At 48.7% G+C, this 22,998-nt stretch overlaps 1 protein-coding gene across 2 annotated transcripts in view; it reads right to left on the minus strand.

Annotated features, from left to right (window-relative positions):
• The window catches only part of STK10 (serine/threonine kinase 10), a 120,435-nt gene that overhangs the window by 78,463 nt on the left and 18,974 nt on the right, over positions 1-22,998 (minus strand). For both annotated transcript variants that reach the window (XM_059917677.1, XM_059917678.1), the window contains exon 2: positions 18,130-18,294. In XM_059917677.1, the coding sequence (XP_059773660.1) occupies positions 18,130-18,294 (165 nt within the window). The remainder of the gene's footprint in view (positions 1-18,129; positions 18,295-22,998) is intronic.

Genomic DNA, 22,998 nt, shown 5'->3' on the forward strand with positions numbered 1-22,998 from the left:
GACAACTGAGGGATGCTCAAGCCATACCCTGGAGACCACACGGTGCTCGGGGCCTGGGTCCCCTCCTTTCCCTGGCCCTTCCTGAGGCCGGCAGGAGTACTGGGTACACAGAAGGGGCTCAATAAATAAATGTTGGCAACAGTCCTGGAAGTAAAATTAAATAAAATTAAACCTCTTCTATAGGTCTGGACATAGTCCCAGATCTGCCCCTGTCCTTCTGTGACAGTGCTGTCAGAACCACTTTCCTGCTTTGAGCCTCAGTTTTCCTACCTGGAAAATGAAGCTTTTAACATCTCTAAGGTCATTTTCAACACTGACATTTGAGGGTCCAAGGTGATGGACATCACTTTATCATTGAATAAGCAGTTAATATTTATAAAAGTCCATTCATATCATCCATTATCAGAGCCTGGACCTGGTATGTGAATAGTAAGTGTTCACTGAATGAATTTATGAAGAATGAAGAAATATGAATGAAACATTTCAGTGGCTTTGAGATGCCCAGAAATCAGGGCAAAACAGCCAACACAGACTAACACAGCTGATTCTGCAAAGAAAGCTGGACAAAAGCAAGCCAGTCCCTCCCTCTTCTGCCACCCAAGAGAATAGAGATGATGGCTGACATTACTGAGTGCCTAATGCATACCTTAGAGTGCTAAGCATTCTACAGGCATTCCTTTACTTACTCCTGTGAGCAGTTATACTTATGTCTATTTTACAGATGGGGAAACTGAGGTTTGATGGGGGAAAGGGCTTCCCCAAAGCCACTCAGTTCCTAGGTGAGAGAACGAGGGTATAAACCCAGGTCTGTCTGACTCTAAGATGCAAAGATTGCTGAAATGTGCAGCCACAGGCAAGCTCCTTTCCCTCTCCAGGCTTGTTTCTTCTTGGGGTAGGAGGGGTAGGTGCTGCAATCACCCCTCCCTTCCCAGGTCTCCCTACCCTGACAGGCAACGTCTCCTGGGCACGGGGACACCCCATCAGCGCAGAAGACAGAGGCTTCTGGTCACTCAACAGAGACCTGTAGAAAGAAGGCCCCCCCCAAAAAAACACAACAGTGAACACAAAAATGTCTCCAGCTTCTCAGCAGCCGGTCCCCGTAGGTGGAGTCCCAGAACCTCCACACCTCTGAGCTCCAGGCCAAACAATGCGGCCATTGAGCGGGGCAGCCCTCACCCACAAGGCCTCCCAAGAACGCCGGGCCTTGCTCCTCCGCCTCCAGCTCCACCCACCACGTCACAGAGAGTCCGAGGAAGGAATCTGGGCTCCCCTCGAGACTGTGGGAACTGAGTGCCCCCTGGCAGGAAGGAAGGGCACAAGGGATAACCTTGGGGTTCCAAAGGGGAGGGGATGGGGTCCTACCAAGGCAACAGGGAGCCTCTAAGCCTGTCTGGCACATTCTATGGCACCTCTGCCACAACCCCTGTGGGGAGGATTACTAGATGAGGAGACCGAGATGGCTCCACATCCAAGTGTGCCGTCCTCTGAGCTTGAGTCCAAATGCTGCCACTGTGTGTCTTTAGGCAACATGCTTCACCTCTCTGAGCCTCTATTTGCTCATCTGTAAAATGGGGACAACACATTCCAACCGTGATGGGGTCCTGAGGGGAGTAAATGAGATACCACATGTGAAAACAACAAGCACAGTGCCTGGCACCCCGCCAGAGGGTGACAGACGACAGTCACTGTCATCACTATGATGATTATCACCATCGCCACTCTCCTCATCACACCAGGAAATCAGGGCTGGAACCAGACTTCAGGCAGATGCAAACTGGATTTTCAGCCCCTAGGGGAGACACAAGCAGTTCTCTGTCTGCACAGACATTTTTCATCTATTTGACCATCTGTCTGTCTGGCCACCATTACCTAAAGCCAGGGGTGGCAGGGCTCGTGCCGCCATAGAGAGGAATGGTCCAGGGCCATGCCCCTCATTAGATGGACTCACAAATCCACAAGACTAGGAGTGACCAGGGTCACAGGAAATACAGACACACAGCTGCAAGGCCTGCCTGACTGGTAGGAAACGGCATTTTCAACTAAAATCGTTAAAGGTTTGTGGCATGTGAGATGGTCCTCGAGGGACAAGTAGGATTTGAAACCAAGGGGAGAGGGGTGGCGATGCGGAGAGGTGGGCATGGCAGGCAGAGCCAGCGCTGAGCTGCTCACAGAGCAGCGAAGATGGTGCAGGGCGTTCGTGTCCTGTTACATCCCCAAGGGCAAGCCCCAGTCTTCCCTGACTTATTACCCAAGAGACAAAGTCTCCAAGGAACCAGGGCGTTCGTGTCCTGTTACATCCCCAAGGGCAAGCCCCAGTCTTCCCTGACTTATTACCCAAGAGACAAAGTCTCCAAGGAACCAAAACACCTGAGTAAATAAGGTGAGCCCCGGGTTTTGACTCTGGAGTCAGATACACCTGGGTTCCAATTCCAGCCCTGACACTGACTAACCTTGGACAAGGAAAGACCTCGGAACAAGCGCAGAGATGTGAGCCTCGGTTTGCTCATGTATAAAGTGTGGGGAACTATAGGATCTGCCACCTGGGTAGTGAGCAATGGGATGACTTGGGGAGAGCCCACGGCTCAGGACCCGGCACTCGGCAAGTGTGCTCCAACCGTTAGTAACACCAGAGGCTGTATCCACGTGGGAAACTGAAATGACCAGCCCACACTCAGAGACAAGCCCCCAGCGCCAGTGGCTGCCCATGAAAGGTTGAAGGAACAATCTGAGAGTAGCAGAGAGCAGGGCAAAAACACTGGGCGCCTTGGGCAAGTCTAAGCATCTATTTGCCCATACACTCTACAGTCTTATTCTGTCCATCCTCTGCCTCCCCACCCCCGCTGCCCCAAAGAATGTAAATTCCCAGAGGGCAGGGCTTTATGTCTGTGCCTTCAGCAACTAAAACAGTGCCTGGCACACAGCTGGTGCTCTGGAAACATTTGTTGATGAACGAATGAATGCATGAGTGAGTCAGTGAGTGAACGCATGAATGAATGAATAATGGCTGCCCCACGTGCTCCGGGGAGGGGGGTCCAGTCACATGAGATCACGGATGTGGAACACCAGACACAGGAAGGAGTGATCACAACGGGGATGCAGAGATTGCCACAGTGGCAAGTATTGAAGGTTCCATCAGTGATGACACAAGTCTGAGGGCTCCTGAGACAGAGACCAGGAGGGACACAGCCAGGAAGGAAGAAGTGGCCCTCGCTATCCAAGGAAGACAGAAGACAGCCCCTCAGCCCCCGGCTCATCCCTCTGTTTCCCCACTTTGCCTGCCCAGGACTGGGATTATCTGTTCCCATCAGGGCCAGACAGGGTATAAATGCAGGGAAGCGGCCAGGGTGGGGGTGAGGGCAGATGGGAGAGCAGGTGGCCGTCTATGGGGTAGCAGCCCTCAGCCCAGCTCATAGATGCCGCAAGGGAATATGGGCCCCTGTGGCGAGAGCTGCTTCAAGCCAAGCCAAACACTTGGATTCCTATATGAAAAACACCAGCTTACAAAGGGCCACACTATTGCAAAACACTAGAAAAAGTCTGCCTTAGGTACAGCCTGTGGACCGGGTTTACACGTTTATCTGCCAATCTAGACTTTGAACAACACACGTGACCTGTCAGCTGGGTGCCTGGCACGGGGCTCCTACTGTCTTGCGAGCTGGGACGAGCTGGGTCTCTAATCCTGGGCCAACAGCTGCGAGATCAGTGTCATCACCCTTCATGTCCAGATGGGGAAACTGAGGCTCAGAGATGTGTCTGGGGTCACACAGCAGCACAGAGGCAGCAAGATTCCAACCCAGGTCCAGCTGACTCCAAAGCCACTGCTTGATGGACCGAAGGAACGAGGGTGTGAGTGAAGCTGGGGCAGCGGGTGGGGGGTGGTGAGTGGCGATGGGAGGAGCACACAGGAGTGCCACAGAGGGGATGACCGCTGGCTGATGGGGTCACATGGTGAACTAAATGCCTGGGAACATGGCAGGCAAATCCCCGGACCACAGAGTCACCCTCGCTCCTATGAATGTGACACAGAGACCCCGGTCCGGCCATTCCAACAGCAGGATTCCAGGCAAAACCCCACATTATCCCGGCCTGTCCATCCACAGCTACACCATTCTACTGCCATTCTACCTGCTAGTAGCTGACAGGCCACCGCACCCAAGGTAGAAGCTGGATGGATCCTCGAGCCACAGGCCCCTCCCCACCAGACACTGCCAGAAACTGGTCTGCGGGACAACGGGGTCCTCAAGTGGAGGAGGGGGCACAGACTGTGTGGGCTGGCACCCGGGGGCGCGGGGTGCACCGCAGAGGTGGGAGCCAGGCTGATCTGAGTTGGAACCTGGATGTGAGCCCTGAGACACTGTCTCTGAGCCTCAGTCTTCACATCCATAAAATGGGGGTGACAACATCTCAATCCCATAGAATTGTGAGGATTCGGCAAGATAATCACGAAAGGGCCCAGCACAGAGAAAGTTCCCAGCAAAGGCCAGCTATTTGTGTTCTTTTGCTGACTCTTCCCTCTCACCTTCACCCCCCACCCCCGCCCCACCCCCCTCCTGATTTACCCTCTGGGCCAAGAAGTCACAAGCTTCTGTACCTGCTTCCCCACCCTGAGCCTCAAGGCACTCTATCTGTACAACAGAAGCGGTAAGAAGTAACAATACACTTACCCCAGAGGACTGAGAGGGCTGCACAGAATTTCAAGTGCTTCACAAAGTGCTATTATGGATGTGCGTGTGTGTCCCCAGAGTGGATACCCCTACAGGCCTAATCCAGAAGGACAGCAGGAGTCAGTGAACGCCAGGGAAGCCCAGGGGCACCAGGACCCCAGAGCCCATGGGAAGAGGTCCTGGCCCACAATACTGCGGAGAAGGGCCACCACAGGCCACACAGCTGACCACGAACCCGGAGTTCAGGATTTCAGAGATACCTGGGCTAGGACAAACTGAGCCGACTCGGGCCAAAAGGCCTCCTTGAGATCATCCCTTCCAAGGCCCTGGCATTAGGGGCCAGGAAGCAGAGGTGCAGGGAAGGGACAGTGCTTCCTAGGGTCACAGAGGGTTGGTCCCAGATCTGGGAAGATCTCAGGTCCCCTGATTCCATCCAGGCCAGCATTCCTTCTGCCGCGCTGAGTGACTTTCTAAATGCACACAGCGCAGTTAGTGACTTTCTAATGTCACATTCTCTTTAGAGTTCTGGTATTTTTTAAGGCCAGATATGCAATCTCTGTCAGTGACCAACAGCTAGCCTCAGAGCCCAAGGTGACAAGCCACAGAAACCCTGGCCAGTGACATGTAGTCATATGAACACATGTGGACAGCGGGGCCCTCCCACACACACCCTGCTCTGTGACCCTGGGCCCTGCACTTCCTCTTTGTAGAATGTTCACTTTCTGACAAGAAGTCACACTCTGAAAAGCCTACAGTCACTCCTTCAGTTTCTCTCTCTCTCTCTCTCACACACACACACACACACACACACACACACACACATAAACAAACTTGGTATATACGTACAGGAAATTCCCAGCCGCCTTACAAACCTATTTTTGCATTCCCTAGGCCAGGAGTCCTAGCTTAAATGCCACCAGGTCTGAGGAGCTAACTTACGGGGCAAAGCAGCTCTGCCTGTATGAAAAAATGTCATCTTGCACACTTTTCTAAGAGCACAGTCCTCTTGCTTATCTGCACTTTCCTCAGTTTCAATAGAGACATGGGAATGAGAAATATATCCTCTCAATTCTACTTTAAGAAAAACAGTGGCAGATATAGAGAACAGACTTGTGGTTGCCAAGGGGGAAGGAAGAATTGGGAGATTGGGATTAGCAGATGCAAACTAGTATGTATAGGATGGATAAACAACAAGGTCCTACTGTATAGCACAGGGAACTATATTCAACATCCTGTGATAAACCAGAATGGAAAAGAGTATGAAAAAGAACGTAAATCACTTTGCTGTACAGCAGAAATTAACACAACATTGTAAATCAACTATACTTCAATAAAATTTTTTTAAAAAGAATGAAAAACAGTGGCACACACCAATAACATACAGCCCTTAGGCTGAGTATTGGGGACAGCAGGGAGTAGTGAGGTCTGAGGCTAATTAGAGAGCAAATCTCCACCCAAGGGGCTGTTGCTGCTCAGCCCCAGGCAACTGCTGCCACATCTTCAGGTTGTTCAAGAAAAGTCTAAAGGCCAGAACTTTATGTGCCATCTTCTGACAAATGCTAGCAGCAAATTTCTAAAACCATCTCACGTGCCAAACAAAATGTGTCTGTAGGCCCGTTCTAGCAGACACCCTCCTCCTCCCAACAACAAGAGGCCGTGAGTGGCAGAGACACGTCGTTCTCAACCGAGGGCGGTTTTGTCCCACAGGGGACATCTGGCAACATCTGGAGACGTTTATGGTTGTCACACTGAGTGGGGAGATGGGGGTTCTGCTGGCATCTAGTGGGTAGAGGCAGGGACATTGCTAAACATCCTACAACGTACAGGACAGCTCCCCGCCACACAGAAAATGATCCAAACCCTGATGCAGACCAAACAGAGTCCAAAAGGCTTGGAAGCTACTCTGGGGACCACCATGGGAGTGGGGGGCTGAGGGTGACAGGAGGCCTGCCCAGCTTAGGGCAGCTGCTATTTTCTCTGTGGCCACAGGACTTCCGTGAAGATTTCAACAGAGGAGGATTTCACAGCTAAGAATGCTGGGAAAGCCCAGGTGTAGACAATGAGAGTTGAGACGTGAGCTGGGTGAGCAAGACCACTGGCCTTCGGGTCAGGAGAGGTGGGTCCAAACCCAGCCTCTGGCCCCTGAGTGTCCCTGGACAAGCTGCTGAGCCTGCCCGCCTCAGTCCTAAGAGGACCGTCCCCAACCTCTGGCCTTCCAGGCTTGGCCAGACCCAAACACCCCTGGCCTGGGCGCATCCCCAGGCGGAGGTCCTGAGACTGGGGCACTGCACGGCACGGGGGGAGAGGAGTTCCTCCACCGTGCTTGTCCTTCCTGCCAAGCCCCGTCACTGCCGAGCGCTAAAGAGACCCGTGGTGACAACCTTCCTCCTAACAGGGAGCACAGGTCCTGGGCTGAGGGCTCTGGCAGACAAAGGGATTGGGCCAGAATGGAACAGAAGTGGTTTATTTTCTTTTATTTCTATTTACGGCAAGTGGGTCCTAATTTTCCATTTCGGGTAATGAGATGGAAGTTTCTTTTTCAATTAATGTAGTTAATTTCTAAAAAGTGAGTCACCTTAAAAAAATATTAACTATTCCAGAGGTAGGAGAATGAATGAGGTTTGGGAGAGGCAGCCCTACGGACAGTGTTACATAAATATTACAGCTCTTTAGCTTCGAGAATGACAAGTTCATACCTGGGGGGAAAATCCAGGGAGGCTCTCCAACTGTGGAGGCCTTCCACGCAAGCAAAGGAGTCAATGCTTTGTTTGGTAGTCAGCAAGGAGATTCCTGGGCAGATAAACTTGTGTAAAACTTTCTGCCCAGACAAAACTTGGGGGCAGAGGGACTTCTGAACTTTTCCTGTGCCAGGGCTCCAGGGGTGGTGGCCAGGCCTGGCTGTGTGCACGTGAAAGGGCTTTCCTCACCCTGTGCTGATTCCTTCATCCACCCTGACATCACCTTTCTTACTGTCTGGGGATGACATGGATCACAGCAAAGCCTCGGGTAGGTTCATCAGGTGAAAGGCAGAAAAGCCAGAAGAGAAGAGGCTGCCACAAACCAGGGGGTGAGGGTGTAGTGGGAATGGAATGAAAGGACTGTGAGAGGAGGGGAGAGAGAAGCAATGGCATTAACTAAGCACCCACTTTGTGCCAGACACTGCTGCCCATGCCTGACCTCACTTAATCCTTACAATGGGATAGGTTTTGCTACCATCATCCCCATTTTAGGGATAAAGAGCTAGAGACTCAGAGGTTAGCTAAGATCTCAACTGGTGTTACGAGCCAGGACTTGTCCCAGTTCCTCCACTGCAGGGTAGGGAAGACAATGCATGAGACAGACATGGAGAAGAATCAAAGGGACTCAGAAACTAATCAGATTAATGGCCGAGGAAGAGGGCAGACGCTGGACTGCTTGAAACCTCCTAGAGGTTTCCCAACACCTACAATAAGACCACAACCCCTACCTCCCTGACCCCATCTCCTACCACCCCCACCCCATCCCAGGCACACCAGCCCCTCGCTGCCTTTGAATGCAGTAAGCATGCTCTCACCTCAGGGCCCTTGCAGTTGCTGTCCCCTTGATCCTCCCTTGACTGGGTCCTTCTCAAACGTCACCTCCTCAGAGAGGCCTCCTGCTGACCATGCACAGAAGGTGACTTGCCCTGTCCCTAGCCACACCTCTGATTTCATACCCATCATAGTCCTTATCGTTACCTGAATTATGTGTTTCTGTGCTTACTGGCCATCTTCCCCACCAGACTGTAAGCTCCATGAGTGTGAGAATTGTAACTCTTGTTCACTACTGAATCCCCAGTCCCTAGAACAGGGCCTAGCACACAGCAGGCCATGACAATCTGGTCTCCTTTCATATGGTTCTCTGCCTCTCTTCCTTTGCCATCCTCCAGCCACAACAACTTTTGTCTGGTCCTTTAGAGGCTTCACTGGCTCCTGCCTCAGGGCCTTTGCACTTCCTATTCCCTTTACCTAGAACTTTCCACCTCTGAATTTTCTGCAGGTCTGCCCTGCATCCTTCCTTTGGGGCCTCAGCTAAAAGGTCACCTCACGAGAAAGGCCTTCCCTATCCATCCTATTTAAAGCACCTGTTCCTGACCCTACCCTGGGAACCTCTATCCCATTTCCCAGTTTATTTTTCTTTCACACACTTATCACTTGCTGAAGTCCTCTCATTTACTTCTTCATTTGCTTCCATATCATCTGCTTCTACCACAAGACTCTGAGCCCAGTGAGGCCCGGGACCTGGCCGATCTGTATCCTCAGGGCTTGAACTGGGCTGGGCACAAAGAAGGAATTCAACAGACACTTGTTTACATGAATAAATGGAGAACCCTATGGTCTGACAGGGCTGCAGGCTTAATTCCCCCATGATGACCCAAGCTTCTAGAGATAGGAGCCAGAAGTCCCGTGGTGAATAGGTAACAGATCAAGACATAGGGTTTGCTGTCCTGTCAAAAAGGCTGAGGGCAATGAGGGGTCAGGAACCAATCAGAAGGAGCTTTCAAAATCCTCACAGCCTGCAAAGCAGGACTCCACAGCCACCTTCACTTCTCAGCCAGATTCAGCAGAAAGGAAGAGCTTCAGAGGCAGGAAGATTCCTCCTCTCCTCCCTGCAAGCTACCAATAGCTGGAGAATTGCTTCGGTCAAAAGCAAGCGCATCCTTTCATGAGTTTGTTGGCCATCTGCATGTCTTCTTTGGAGAAATGTCTATTTAGGTCTTCTGCCCATTTTTGGATTGGGTTGTTTGTTTTTTTGATATTGAGCTGCATGAGCTGCTTGTATATTTTGGAGATTAATCCTTTGTCAGTTGCTTCATTTGCAAATATTTTCTCCCGTTCTGAGGGTTGTCTTTTTGTCTTGTTTATGGTTTCCTTTGCTGTGCAAAACGTTTTAAGTTTCATTAGGTCCCATCTGTTTATTTTTGTTTTTATTTCCATTTCTCTAGGAGGTGGGTCAAAAAGGATCTTGCTGTGATTTATATCATAGAGTGTTCTGCCTATGTTTTAGCTGCCTAGCACAGGGAGGTCAGCTTTGTGCTTTGTGACCACCTAGAGGGGTGGGATAGGGAGGGTGGGAGGAAGGCACAAGAGGGAGGGGATATGGGGATATATGTATACATATAGCTGATTCACTTTGTTATACAGCAGAAACTACCACAACACGGTAAAGCAATTATACTCCAATAAAGATGTTTTTAAAAAAAAAAAAAGGGGGCTTCCCTGGTGGTGCAGTGGTTGAGAGTCTGCCTGCCAGTGCAGGGGACGCGGGTTCGAGCCCTGGTCTGGGAGGATCCCACAGGCCGCGGAGCTACTAGGCCCGTGAGCCACGGCTACTGAGCCTGCGCGTCTGGAGCCTGTGCTCCGCAACGGGAGAGGCCACGACAGTGAGAGGCCCGCGCACCGCGATGAAGAGTGGCCCCCGCTTGCCGCAACTGGAGAAAGCCCTCGCACAGAAACGAAGACCCAACACAGCCAAAAATAAATAAATAAATAAATTTATTTATTTTTAAAAAAAGCAAGGGCAATGTCGGCCCCAGGGTATGGTCTGTGGGCTGCAGGTGCCCCACTGCCTTCAGTCTCCCCAGGGCAGGGCTGGCCCCAAAAGAGGAGGGGGTCTGCCTGGACCTCCACCCCTTCCCCTGCTCTGGACCAGCCCTTGGGGAGCAAAAGCAGGGTCCTGTCTACCGGAGGAGGGAGACACCAAGACACAGAGGCACTAAAATGTGACTGGTAGGAGAAGAGAAAACTAAGGAGCAGAGAGAAGAGGAAGAGGAGGTAAGTTCCACCTAGAGGTACCAGGGAAGAATTTAAAAGGTCTCATGGAAGGAGCGATGCTCCTGCTGACTCTGCAGATGACAACGCGGAGGGCCTGCCTGGAAGAAGGCACTAGACGAACAAAGGCCTGGACGTAGCACCTGCAAGTAGCTTAGAACAGCTGGAGAAGAGAGGCCTGGGAAGATACTGACAGATGGACTATAATTAGCCTGTGTACCAGGTAACGGGTTTGGAATGTATTCTGGAGAGCTGTGGAAGGGCTGTTCACAGGGCAGTGTGACATGAGTAGGGCCTCTCATCCACAGTCTCTGACATCTGTATGTCTGGGCTTGTGACTAATTCACTGTGTGACTTTGGGTAAATTCCGGACCCTCTCTGGTCTGCAGTTGTCTCATCTTTCAAATGAGAGGTTGGCTGCATGACATCCAGCTGTAGCATTCTGCGGTTTAGTCAACACTCCTCTGGTGTGGCTCCAGAGGTGTGCCAGAGCCAGCTTTCACTGACTTGTGAGGACTGATTGTTAAATTTTCAGGAATTTTTGTAAGCTGGTAACATAACCATTGTTTAAAATTGTTACGTAACCTTATTATTTTAAAAATTGAATTAAAAACAACAAAGATGATAAACACTCAAAACTCATGGCTTCCCTAATTGTTTTAGCACATTCTAGTGTTCTCTCTACTCTTAAAGTTATTTACATCTATCGTATCTGTATGGCAGGAATAACTTCATCATGGAGTGCTACCGCATCTCTTCCCAACTCTGTGTTAGTGACATTTTGTTTTAGCTTGAAATTGACCATGGTGGGAATACAACACAGAAACTGGCAGATGCTATAAACCAGGGCTGTTGTTCCCAGAGAGTTTATTGTTAAACATTTACCATCATGTTACTCTGTCTCTGTCTCACTCCCATGAGACGTGTAGGAAAAGAGACCTAACCCTTGAAAGACTTTCCCAGAGGGCAAAATCTGGCTCAGGGATAGGGGTGGGGGTCAGGGGGATGGGATTGTTAGGGGGAGGGGCAGTTATAAACCAAAGGAAATTCATGAGTTCAGCCCAGGGTTTCCCACATTCACTTACGTGGAGGGCCTGGTGTACATCCAGAGCTGCATTGTCTACACTGTCTAATGCAGGAGCCACTAAACACATGTGGCTATTGAGCACTTGAAATGTGGCTACTGTAGAACAACATGTATCATTTTATTCACTTTTAATTAATTTAAGTTTAAACACTGGTACTCGGGCTTCCCTGGTGGCGCCGTGGTTGAGAATCTGCCTGCCAATGCAGGGGACACGGGTTCGAGCCCTGGTCTGGGAAGATCCCACATGCCGCGGAGCAACTAGGCCCGTGAGCCACAATTACTGAGCCTGCGCATCTGGAGCCTGTGCTCCGCAACAAGAGAGGCCGCGATAGTGAGAGGCCCTCGCACCGTGATGAAGAGTGGCCCCCACTTGCCACAACTAGAGAAAGCCCTCGCACAGAAACGAAGACCCAACACAGCCATAAATAAATAAAATTTAAAAAAAACAAACAAACTGGTACTCGATTCTATTATTGGGATATATTTAAGAACGTTGGAACAACCTAGGGATGTGAATCTACTTTTTCACCTGTAAATTTTATGACATCTAAATACAGATCAAGCATTTTCTAATGAAAATTTAGCTCCTGAATTGAGATGTGCTATAAGTGTGTAACATATACTGGATTTGAAGGCTTAGAAGGAAAAAAAGGTAAAATATTAATAATTTTTACATTGATGACATGTCAGAATGATAATATGTTTTATATACTAGGTTACATAAATTATATTATTTAAATTAATTTCATCAGTTTCTTTTTGCTTTAATGTGGCAATTAGAAAATTTTTAGGGAACTCCCTGGCGGTCCAGTGGTTAGGACTCCACATTTTTCACTGCCAAGGGCCTGGGTTCAATCCCTGGTCGGGGAACTAAGATTCCACAAGCCGAGCAGTGTGGCCAAAAAAAAAAAAAAAATTTCTTTTTTAAATTACATATATGGCTCTCATTATATTTCTATTGGATGGTGCTGGTTTAGAATATTTGGGGTTGTTTTTTTCCCCCACTTGCACCATTTGATATTCAAAAGCAGAAGTGGGGGGCTTCCCTGGTGGCGCAGTGGTTGAGAATCTGCCTGCCAATGCGGGGGACACGGGTTCGAGCCCTGGTCTGGGAAGATCCCACATGCCGCGGAGCAACTGGGCCCGTGAGCCACAACTGCTGAGCCTGCGCGTCTGGAGCCTGTGCTCCGCAACAAGAGAGGCCGCGATAGTGAGAGGCCCGCGCACCGCGATGAAGAGTGGCCCCCGCTTGCCGCAACTAGAGAAAGCCCTCGCACAGAAACGAAGACCCAACACAGCCAAAAATAAATAATAAAATAAATAAATAAATTAAAAAAAAAAAAAAAAAGCAGAAGTGGTCATAAGAAACCACTAGAAGGATTTTGCGAAGATTACAAATTCTAGAAGAAGATGAGCTAATCTTGCCACGTTGCAGGTAGGGTGGTTTGGTGAGTGACCTCCACCCCGTCTGGGCAAAGTCCATCCCTGCCTGCCATGGCTGGGGAAGAGGCCCAGGACACTTGGGCAACAGTTAATTTCTCATCCCAAAGCCCAGCCCCTGAGAGTGGACCCCAGGCCAGGGCTGATTTTGTCAAAGACACCCACGCAGAAAAACTGGCTCCTGGAGCCGCACAGAAGGCCTGGCCTGGCCACAAGATGGGGCCAAGAATCATCACACAGAAGGCAAGAACCAAAAAGTTGGCGCACCTTCAAGCTTATATCTCAGAATGAGACTCCTCCCTTCCACACACTTCTGTACATGCTGTCCCTCAGACTGCCTCTCCTTCTCTCATCCCTTGGAGAGCTATGCATCCTTCGAGATCCAGTTCAAATGTTCCTTTCTCTGAATCCTTTCCTGACCAAATGATGTTCCCATCTCACATCCTTGGACTTCTGGCCTAGTCTATTCTTACCACTTCCTGGTCAGTCTCGGTGCTTTCACTCTTGCCCCCTCAGACCTGATTTCTTTCTAAAACGCAAAATTTGTGTCTCTCCCTGTGAGACTGCCACTGGGTCCCTATTACCTAAAGCAATAGTTCTCAAACTTCAACAAGCATCAGAGTCACCTAGAAGGCTCCTTAAAACAGATGGCTACACAACATTGTAAATCAACTATACTCCAATACAACTTTAAAAAAAACAAAACAACAACAACAAAAAAAACACAGATGGCTGGGCCCTATTCTAGAGATTCTGATTCAGCAGGTCTGGGCTGGGACCTAATATTTTGCATTTCAAACAAGGTCCCAAGTGCTACTGCTGATACTACTGGTCCGAGAGGCTGTAGTTTGAGAACCACTGATCTATTAAAAGATCAAGTGCAGGGGCTTCCCTGGTGGCTCAGTGGTTGAGAGTCTGCCTGCTAATGCAGGGGACACGGGTTCAAGCCCTGGTCTGGGAAGATCCCACATGCCGCGGAGCAACTAGGCCCGTGAGCCACAACTGCTAAGCCTGCGTGTCTGGAGCCTGTGCTCCGCAACAAGAGAGGCCACGATAGTGAGAGGCCCGTGCACCGCGATGAAGAGTGGCCCCCGCTCGCCGCAACTAGACGAAGCCCTCGCACACAAATGAAGACCCAACACAGCCAAAAAAAAAAGAGATCAAGTACAAACTCCTCACCTGGGCATTCAAGGCTCTCCACAACATCGCCTCCTATGACTGCCCTCATCTTTCACCACGTGCTGCCCCAAACCTAGTCCACCCGTGATCCCAACATGCCACACCTTTCCCGCCTGCACACCACTGCCCACGCTGATCCTCCTGCCTGAAACCCTCTGTCCGTCTTGATCCACCCAGTTCCAGGGCCACTGTCCTTGATTTCACAATGTCTAAAACCCAAATCTTCAAAAATGAAGAGATGGCACCTTTAAGGGTCTACAAAGTAACAAATATAGGCTATAGGGGCAAGTACAAAAGAGGAGGGTGAGAAATGATTTTAGCCAAAGCAGCAGCCCTGGATAAGAAAGTACCAGCCTAAAGTGACAACTTTGGGACAGAAAATTCTGGTGTATCTATTTAAACAACCTCATCACAGCCACTGGCCAGTTATAAATTGTCCTTTTTCTCCATCGGGTTTTCCAGCTCTGCCACTTTCTAGCTGTGTGGCCTGGCAGGGGGGAACTTCCTTAGTATCTTTGTTTCTCACTTTCATCTATAAGATGAGGATAAAGCAACAACCTCAAAGAATGAAGATTCAATGACATAACGCAAGTAAAATGCACAGCAAAAGGCCCAGCACACAGTAAGCCTTCAATAAATGTTAGCTGTTGTTGGTATTATCTTTGGACTTGGGAACATAATGAACTTGATATCCAGTCACAAACAATAATGGGAACAGACACATAAAACATGTTTTTCTTAATGGGTACGTAATCAGCAATTCAATGAAGATTGTGTTGATGGATAGCAGGATAGATGGATGGATGGATGGGTGGGTGGGTGTGCGTATGTGTTGTAGTTAGGTGGTTTGATGGAAAAACTCACTTGTATAATATCAAAAGTGGCCCTGGGGACTTCCCTGGTGGTGTAGTGGTTAAGAATCCGCCTGCCAGGACTTCCCTGGTGGCGCAGTGGTTGAGAATCCGCCTGCCAATGCAGGGGACACAGCTTCGATCCCTGGTCCTGGAATATCCCACATGCCGTGGAGCAACTAAGCCCATGCACCACAACTACTGGAGCCTGCGCTCTAGAGCCCACGAGCCACAACTACGGAGCCCGCGTGCCACAACTACTGAAGCCCGTGCTCCACAACAAGAGAAGCCACTGCAATGAGAAGCCTGTGCACCTCAACAAAGAGTAGCCCCCGCTCGCTGCAACTAGAGAATGCCCGTGTGCAGCAACTAAGACCAAACAATGAAGACTCAATGCAGCCAAAAATAAATAAATAAACAAATAAATAAATTTATTAAAAAAAAAAAAAAGAATCCACCTGTCAATGCAAAGGACACGGGTTCGAGCCCTGGTCCGGGAAGATCCCACATGCCATGGAGTAACTAAGCCCCTGTGACACAACAACTCAACGTGCGCTCTAGAGCCCACGAGCCACAACTACTGAGCCCACATGCCACAACTACTGAAGCCCGTGCTCCACAACAAGAGAAGCCACTGCAATGAGAAGCCCGCGCACCATGAAGAGTAGTAGCCACCCTCACCGCAACTAGAGAAAGCCCGCACGCAGCAACGAAGACCCAATGCAGCCAAAAATAAATAAATTAATTTAAAAAAAAAAAAAAAAAGTGGCTCTGTGAGACCGGCTTGGCAATAGACACTTAAAAATCTTAAAAATTCTCCTAAAGAGGTTCTCAGGCAAGAACACAAAAATTCAAAGATGTCCATCACAGAGTTGCTTATAACAGCAATTAAAATTTTTCAAAAAAGCAACGGCCTAAATGCTCAATAGTCAGAAGATGGAATTCTACAGAAAAAGAAAAAAATGAAGATGCAGCTGTTTCCCTAAGACGTGAAAAGTTGTTCTTAATATATCTTAAATACAAAGGGTAAAAAGTGAAGTAACTAGTTTGGTGTAAGTTCATCTTTTTTTAATAACTATGAGTGTGTGTATATATAGAAAAAGTCTAGAAAAATATATTCCAAATGTTATCAGTGGTTATCTTTGGTGTAAAGATTTGGATGGTATTAATCTTTTTTGTTTTTGTATTTGCTTTTCTGTATACTCTCATTTTCCTCTGATAGCCATATATTTTTAAATTTGTTTAATTTCTTAAAAGAAGAAAAATTTTTTAAAAGGCAGCTCCATGAATCAAGACAGAAGAAATGCATAGGCTCAGCTTCCTGGGCCTCAGCTATGTGACCATGAGCAAAGAGCCTGCCCTCTCTGTCCATCTGTCCCCTCCCCTTTGGAAAAGGGTGACCAGTCCCCTGCCCGGCTCACCTTCCAAGGTGCCCAGAAACAGTGGATGAGGAAAGGCTTTGAAATCCACAGCTGACAGTCAGGTGATGGTGGTTTTATTCCCCCCAGTGACATCTAGAAGACTCCCCAAGGAGATGCTCAGAGAAGCAAAAGAAAGCTGGCCTCCACTGCGGGGCAACCAGTTTTAGTGGACAGAGCTCTGGGCGGAGCTGGGGCGCCAAGTTCTCATCCCCCTCGGACACTGGCTTCCTTCATTTCTGTGAAATGAGAGGGATGAACTTTGACAGTGGTTTCTAAACCACTCCTTTCGTTTTCTTAAATAACAGGATCCTTTTCTCAAATGAAACACAGATTTCCCCATTAAGCATCAGTAGCTCTCTTCCTCAAAATCAGGCATTCTGTGCAAAAAGAATCAACTTGGAGCCTATTTCACATTATTTCAAATGGGAAAAATTATAAAGCATGACGTGTCAACTCAAGACTCCCCATTAATTTCCTAAAATGTAACTAACACATAGTAACACTCTCCCTGTACATGATAAACTATCGTGATAGGAGGTCCAATGCTTAAAACATACCCTCTTGGGAATCCCCTGGTGGTCCAGTGGTTAAGACTGGGCACTTTCACTGCCATGGGCCCAGGTTTGATCCCTGGTTGGGGAAGTAAGATCCTGCATGCCACGCCAAAAAAAAAAAAAATCCCCTCCTGACCACCAAATCATTATTAACAACTGGTAACTGCAGTAGCACGAGCCTGGGCCTCTCTCTCAGATCCGGCACATTCCGAGATGCCCAGGCCCCACTGACCCTCGCTCCCTTTGCAAACTGTCTACATGTGATTCTGACAGTCTTCTAATTACATCTAGAATTCACGAGATTTCCTGTACATCATTTCGCTACAAATGTTATGCTGAGTTTTAGGAACGTAAATATGATGTTTTACGGGCTCAACATTGGCTGAAAAGGGAGTTTGGAAACATGTACCTTCTAGGAAGTTTGGGTTTTATAAACTGAGAGGCATTAATACTAGGAGAACATCAATGCGGGAGCCATTCTGCAGGACAGGCTCTATGAAAACCAGGGCACCCCGCAATTCCTCCAAGGGTGATGCTGAGTTGGGAAGGTGGGGATTGAAGCTGTATCTGCACTGTGCACCTCAAAATATGAGATTGCTGACGGAGAGTGGGGGCTATTAAAGGGTTCCCTTTAGTGCTGCCATTGAAAGGCATCCCCTTGGAGCAGCCGCAGCAGTAGTAATAACGATGCCACCACAACAAATAATAAAACAGCTCACACTCAGCGAACTCTGACATGTGCCAGCTACTCTTCCAAGCACCCATCATAAATTAGCTCATTTAATCCCAGGAACAACTCAGTGAGCTAGGTACTGTTATCATCCCCATTTTACAGATGGGGAAACTGAGGCAAGGAGAGGTTAAGAACTTGCCTAGGGTTATCCAAGCAGAGTTGGGATTCGAGGCCAGGCAGCAGAGTCTCAGAGTTCTTTCCCGCTCCAAACCACTACCCCTGGCCCCCAAAGTGGGGAGGCTCTGCAGAAAGAGGGGGCAGGGGAACCAGAGCCCCCCAACTTCACCTTGTCCTCGCCCCAGCCCTTGCCCTCAAAGCAGAAGCTGAGAAAGTGTTGAGGCCCTTAGAACCAGGCAGGGTCCGGTGGCCCCAGGCCATGGGAGCCAAGGGGGACAGGCGGTGGTAGCTTACCCACAGCTTCCAGTCATAGTAGTAGGCCCCCAGGAGCTTCACGATGTAGGGGTGGTCACAGGTGGCGAGGATCTCAATCTCCACGATGTAGTCCTCCAGCTCCTCCTCATTCTTGGTCTCAATTACTTTGGCGGCAGCCAAGGCACCTGTCTCCTTGTTCTTGGCCTGCAAAGTGAAGACATGGAAGGTCAGCAGCCATGGTCGGCAGGAAGCTGACCCCTGGAGGCCAGCTCAGAGAGGCCCACGTGAGTGGGAAACAGAGGCCAGATGTCCAGATGCGGATGAGAGGCTGAAGTAGGAGGTACGCTGTTCTCAACAATGGCCAGTGCTCGCTCGTTATGTCAGCTCAGGAGGGCATGCATGAGGAACAATGTTCTGTGGTTAATAATAAATTATTTTAAGTACAATACACCCATACTATAGGATAAATAAAAATACAAGAGCAGCATAGATCTAGAAACAACAACATGGAAAGATTGTTTATTGTTCAGTAAAAGATCCAAGTCACTGAACAATAAAAGTGGTGTGCTTTGTTATAAAGCAGAAACTAACACACCATTGTAAAGCAATTATACTCCAATAAAGATGTTTAAAAAAAAAAAAAGTGGTATGATGCTTTTCATATAAAAAAATGGAAAACTACTCTTTTATAAATGCTCACACATGAACATAATTGCATGGAAAACTCTGGAGAGATACTGCCTGACAGCAGGCTGGGGAGGAGCCTGAAATGGGGACAGATTCAAAGGACACTTTCACTCTCTCTGTACTGTTTTAAAACTTTAATAGAATGTTTCGTGCATTTATTTGCATCATTTCACATACATTAAAAGTAAAATGAGGGACTTCCCTGGTGACACAGTGGTTAAGAATCTGCCTGCCAATGTAGGGGGTTGGGTTTGAGCCCCGGCCCGGGAAGATCCCACACGCCACAGAGCAACTAAGTCCAAGCACCACAACTACTGAAGCCCGCGCGCCTAGAGCCCATGCTCCACAACGAAGAGTAGCCCCGCTCGCCGCAACTAGAGAAAGCCTGCGTGCAGCAACAAAGACCCAAGGCAGCCAAAAATAAATAAATAAAGTAAAATGAAAAGGGTTTTTAGTGCCCACCAGTTACAGTGGAAGTAGTTCCTAGATGCATTTCACCTGGTCGTAACAACAGTTTCTTATTTGATGAAAAAGGGAGAATTTCACACGTATGAGGATAGCTATAACTTTTTAAAAACGGAAAATAAGTGTTGGTGAGGATGTGGAAAAATTGGTACCTTTGTGCATTGCTAGTGGACATGTAAAATGGTGCAGCCACTGTGGAAAAGAATTTGGCAGTTTCACAAAAAGTTAAACATAGAACTACCCTATGGCCCAGCAGTTCCACTCAGGTATGTTTGCAAAAGAACTGAAAGCAGGGATTTGAGCAGTATCTGTACACTAATGTTCATAGCAGCGCTATTCACAAGAGCCAAAAGGTGGAAACAACCCAAGTGTCCATCAGCAGATGAATGAATAAACAAAATGAGGTACAGTCAGCCCTCCCGCATCCTTGGGTTCCACATCCTCAGATTCAACCAACTGCAGATCAAAAATATTCAGAAAAAAAAAAAATCAGAAAGTTCCAAAAAGCAAAGCTTGAATTTGCCACGTACCTGGCAACTATTTATATAGCACTGACATAGACTTAGGTATCATAAGTAATCTACAGATGACTTAAAGTATACAGGAGGATGTGCATAGCTTATATGCAAATACTATGCCATTTTATATAAGGGACTTGTGTATCCATGAATTTTGGTATCTGCGGGGGGTCCCAGAATCAATCCCCCTGGGATACCGAGGGAGGACTATATATACATCCAATGGAATGTTATTCAGTCTTAAAAAGGAAGGAAATTCTGACACAAGCTACAACATGGATGAATCTGGAGGACATTATGCTAAGTGAAATAAGCCAGTCACAAAAGGACAAATATTGCATTATTCCACTTAAATGAGGTCCCTAAAGTAGTCAAATTCATAGAGACAGAAAGTAGAATAGAGGCTACCAGGGGCTGGTTACCAGCAGGAATGGGGAGTTAGTGTTTAATGGGTACAGAGTTTCTGTTTGGGATGATGAGAAAGTTCTGGAAATGGATAGTGGGGAAGGCTGCACAAACACTGTGAACATACATAATGCCACTGAATTGTACAGTTAGAATTCGCTAAAACAGTCAATTTTATGTTATGCATATTTCACCACGATTTTAAAAACTGAGAGCGAGCAAGAAGTAACCGTGTAATAGTGCAAGCAATTTCACCCACGATGAGCTGGTGCCCAGGAAAAGGGTGCCGGGCCCACTGTTTCCCAGGTGGTCCCGTGAGCCTCGAGGGCTGCTGCTGGGAGCACCCACCCACCATGCTGCTGTTGGTGATGAGAGGTGTCCTGGTGTTAAAAAGAGAGCATGCTTTCCTACAACACGGGCCTAAAAGCCAGCTGCTCGTCTGCAGCCTTTGAACAGCAGTCTGGTGTGGAAAGCACGGAAACAGTGAGCCACCCTGGACTCCACCGTGGTGCCTTCCTGTGGACAGCACCGCACGCCACTCGCCTAACAGGACAACTCTGCCACCTGATCCGCTGGAAACGCCAATGGCTGAGTCGCTCCCGCATGCCCAAGTACCCCTGTGGATGACAACCGGCATTCACATCAGCTCATGTGACACCCCATTCCACAGACTTAGAGAGGGGACGGGACTGGAACTAGGGAGGCAGCACCAAAATGTGAATCTGGGTCCTCTAACTTCCTGGATTCCGAGCGCTTTCCACTATCACACAAGGTCCCCCTGTCATCTCCAGAATTCAGAAGCCTCTGAAACCAGATGCCAACAGGCAAGAGCACCCCCAGGCCAGCCCTGCACGGGGCACTCACAATGCATAGACACAGTGACCCTCCTCCTGGCCTCAAGGAGCTCAAGGGCCAGCTGGAGAGACCCACCCCTCTACTGCCTGTGGCGAGACGGTGAGCTTATGGGGGGTGGGGGGTGGAAACTGGGAGGGGGTGCCAAGCCCCGCTAGGGAACCTTCTCGAAGGGAGTGATGCCAATAGGCAATTTATACGCTCATTTGTAAATTTACTCCCAGTTTAGGTAAATGTTTCTGCTAATTGAGCTGCAAAGTCCCCAAGTCCCAAGCAGTGACAATCATGGTTTCACATTTGTCAAGGACCCACTCTGCAAGGGACCCTGGTCCACACTTCAACCTGTGCTAACTCATTTATCTCCTCAACCACCCTACCATGTAGGTGCAATTATTATCTCACGTACAGATGAGGAGACTGAGGCAGGGTCCCAGCGACTTGGGTGACAAAGCTGATCTGGAACGCTGGCAGCCCTGCTCCCGGGTCTGCACTCTTGGCGGCCACAGTGTATGGAACCTTCCATATCTGGCCCAGGAGCTCCGTTCAGGGAAGGGAATTTCATGCGGGGCCATTCCCCCGAGGTCAGTCCCTGTCCTAGAATTCACGCTGCTCACTCGGCCCTAGCTGGGTGGGGTCCTCCCCCCTGAACTCAGTTTAGAAAGCTTGTTCAGAATGCCTTAGAAACTCATTGATTTAGCATTTGGGCTTGTCTCTCTCTCTCACACACTCACACACACACACACACACACACACACACAACTGATGATGTGCCTGCCTTTTCATTTCTTGTAAAGCTGATTTTCTTCTGTCCCACTAGAGGACCATCAAAGTATCCTTTCACATTGTACAGTACTCATTCTCCTCCTCCTCTCCAAATCCAGAGAGAAGTTAAGGCCCACTCTGCTCCTTTACAGAGAAGACAGGAGCGGGCTTAGTGGGTGGCCAGAGCTAGGGCCAGGTGACCAAGGCAACCACCCTGAAGATGCCCTCCCAGCCCCCAGCCACAGCGGCACAGGGAGAGCTGAGTTCACCTTTCACTCCTGAGAGCTGGTGAAGGAGGCTGCAGCCACCTTTTCCTGGGTTTCCTCAAAAGGACTATTTTCTCCTGAAGGTAGGTGAGGCCCAGGCGGGGACCGTTTTCCAGGAGCGCACAAAACCTGTTTTGCCCTCCATCCTGAAAGGCAGCACTGACCATGGGGCCCAGCCTCTGGCGGGGTGCCAACATCAACATTGAGAATCACCCACTGCCCAGCACCTCACTCAGATTTCACAGAGACCCAGGGCCTGCCAGAAAGGGGTTGGTAGCAATCGTGGTACATAAAGCGACTTGGCCAAATTAAAAGCCTGGTTAAGGTAGTGTCAACTGAAAAAAAAAAAAAAAAAAGCACAACATGAGAGTTGTGGGCTAAGTTTTATTTGGGGCAAAACAAGGACTACAGCCCAGGAGACAGCATTTCAGATAGCTCTGAGAAACTGCCCTAAAGAGGTAGGGGGGAAGGTCAGTATACATGTGATTTGGGTGAAGGGGGAGTACATGCAATCAAACACATATTTTTTGCAGGTTTCTGCTAGTCTCATGAAAGCTACTGCTAGTCACGAGGAGCAGACGTCACCATGAAGGATTTTAGTGCTTTTCTAGATATGAGGAGATACAAGAATTGGGCTCATAAAATTGTCTTCTGAAAATATCTAACTATCTGAAGACCTGTTCTGCCAGTTTTTTCCAGTGCACAGAGCGCCTCATCTCTGCTCTCCACCCTGAACTCCTTTCAGGGGCTGTTGAAAGACAGCAGCTGCAGCAGCTCATGATTTAATCCTTGTAGAGGTAGATGGCAAGTGCCAATTTGTAGGTGACAGCAGCAATCTATCACCTTGAGGCCACAGAGAACATAATGATGGCTGAAGATAAAAACAGCTAACACTGTCTAAGCACTCACTGTGTGCTGCGACAGGCCCTGAGTGGAATTTCTCATTTCATCCT

The sequence above is a fragment of the Balaenoptera ricei genome, chromosome 3 (assembly GCF_028023285.1).
Source record: "Balaenoptera ricei isolate mBalRic1 chromosome 3, mBalRic1.hap2, whole genome shotgun sequence".
Classification (NCBI taxonomy): Eukaryota; Metazoa; Chordata; class Mammalia; order Artiodactyla; family Balaenopteridae; genus Balaenoptera; species Balaenoptera ricei.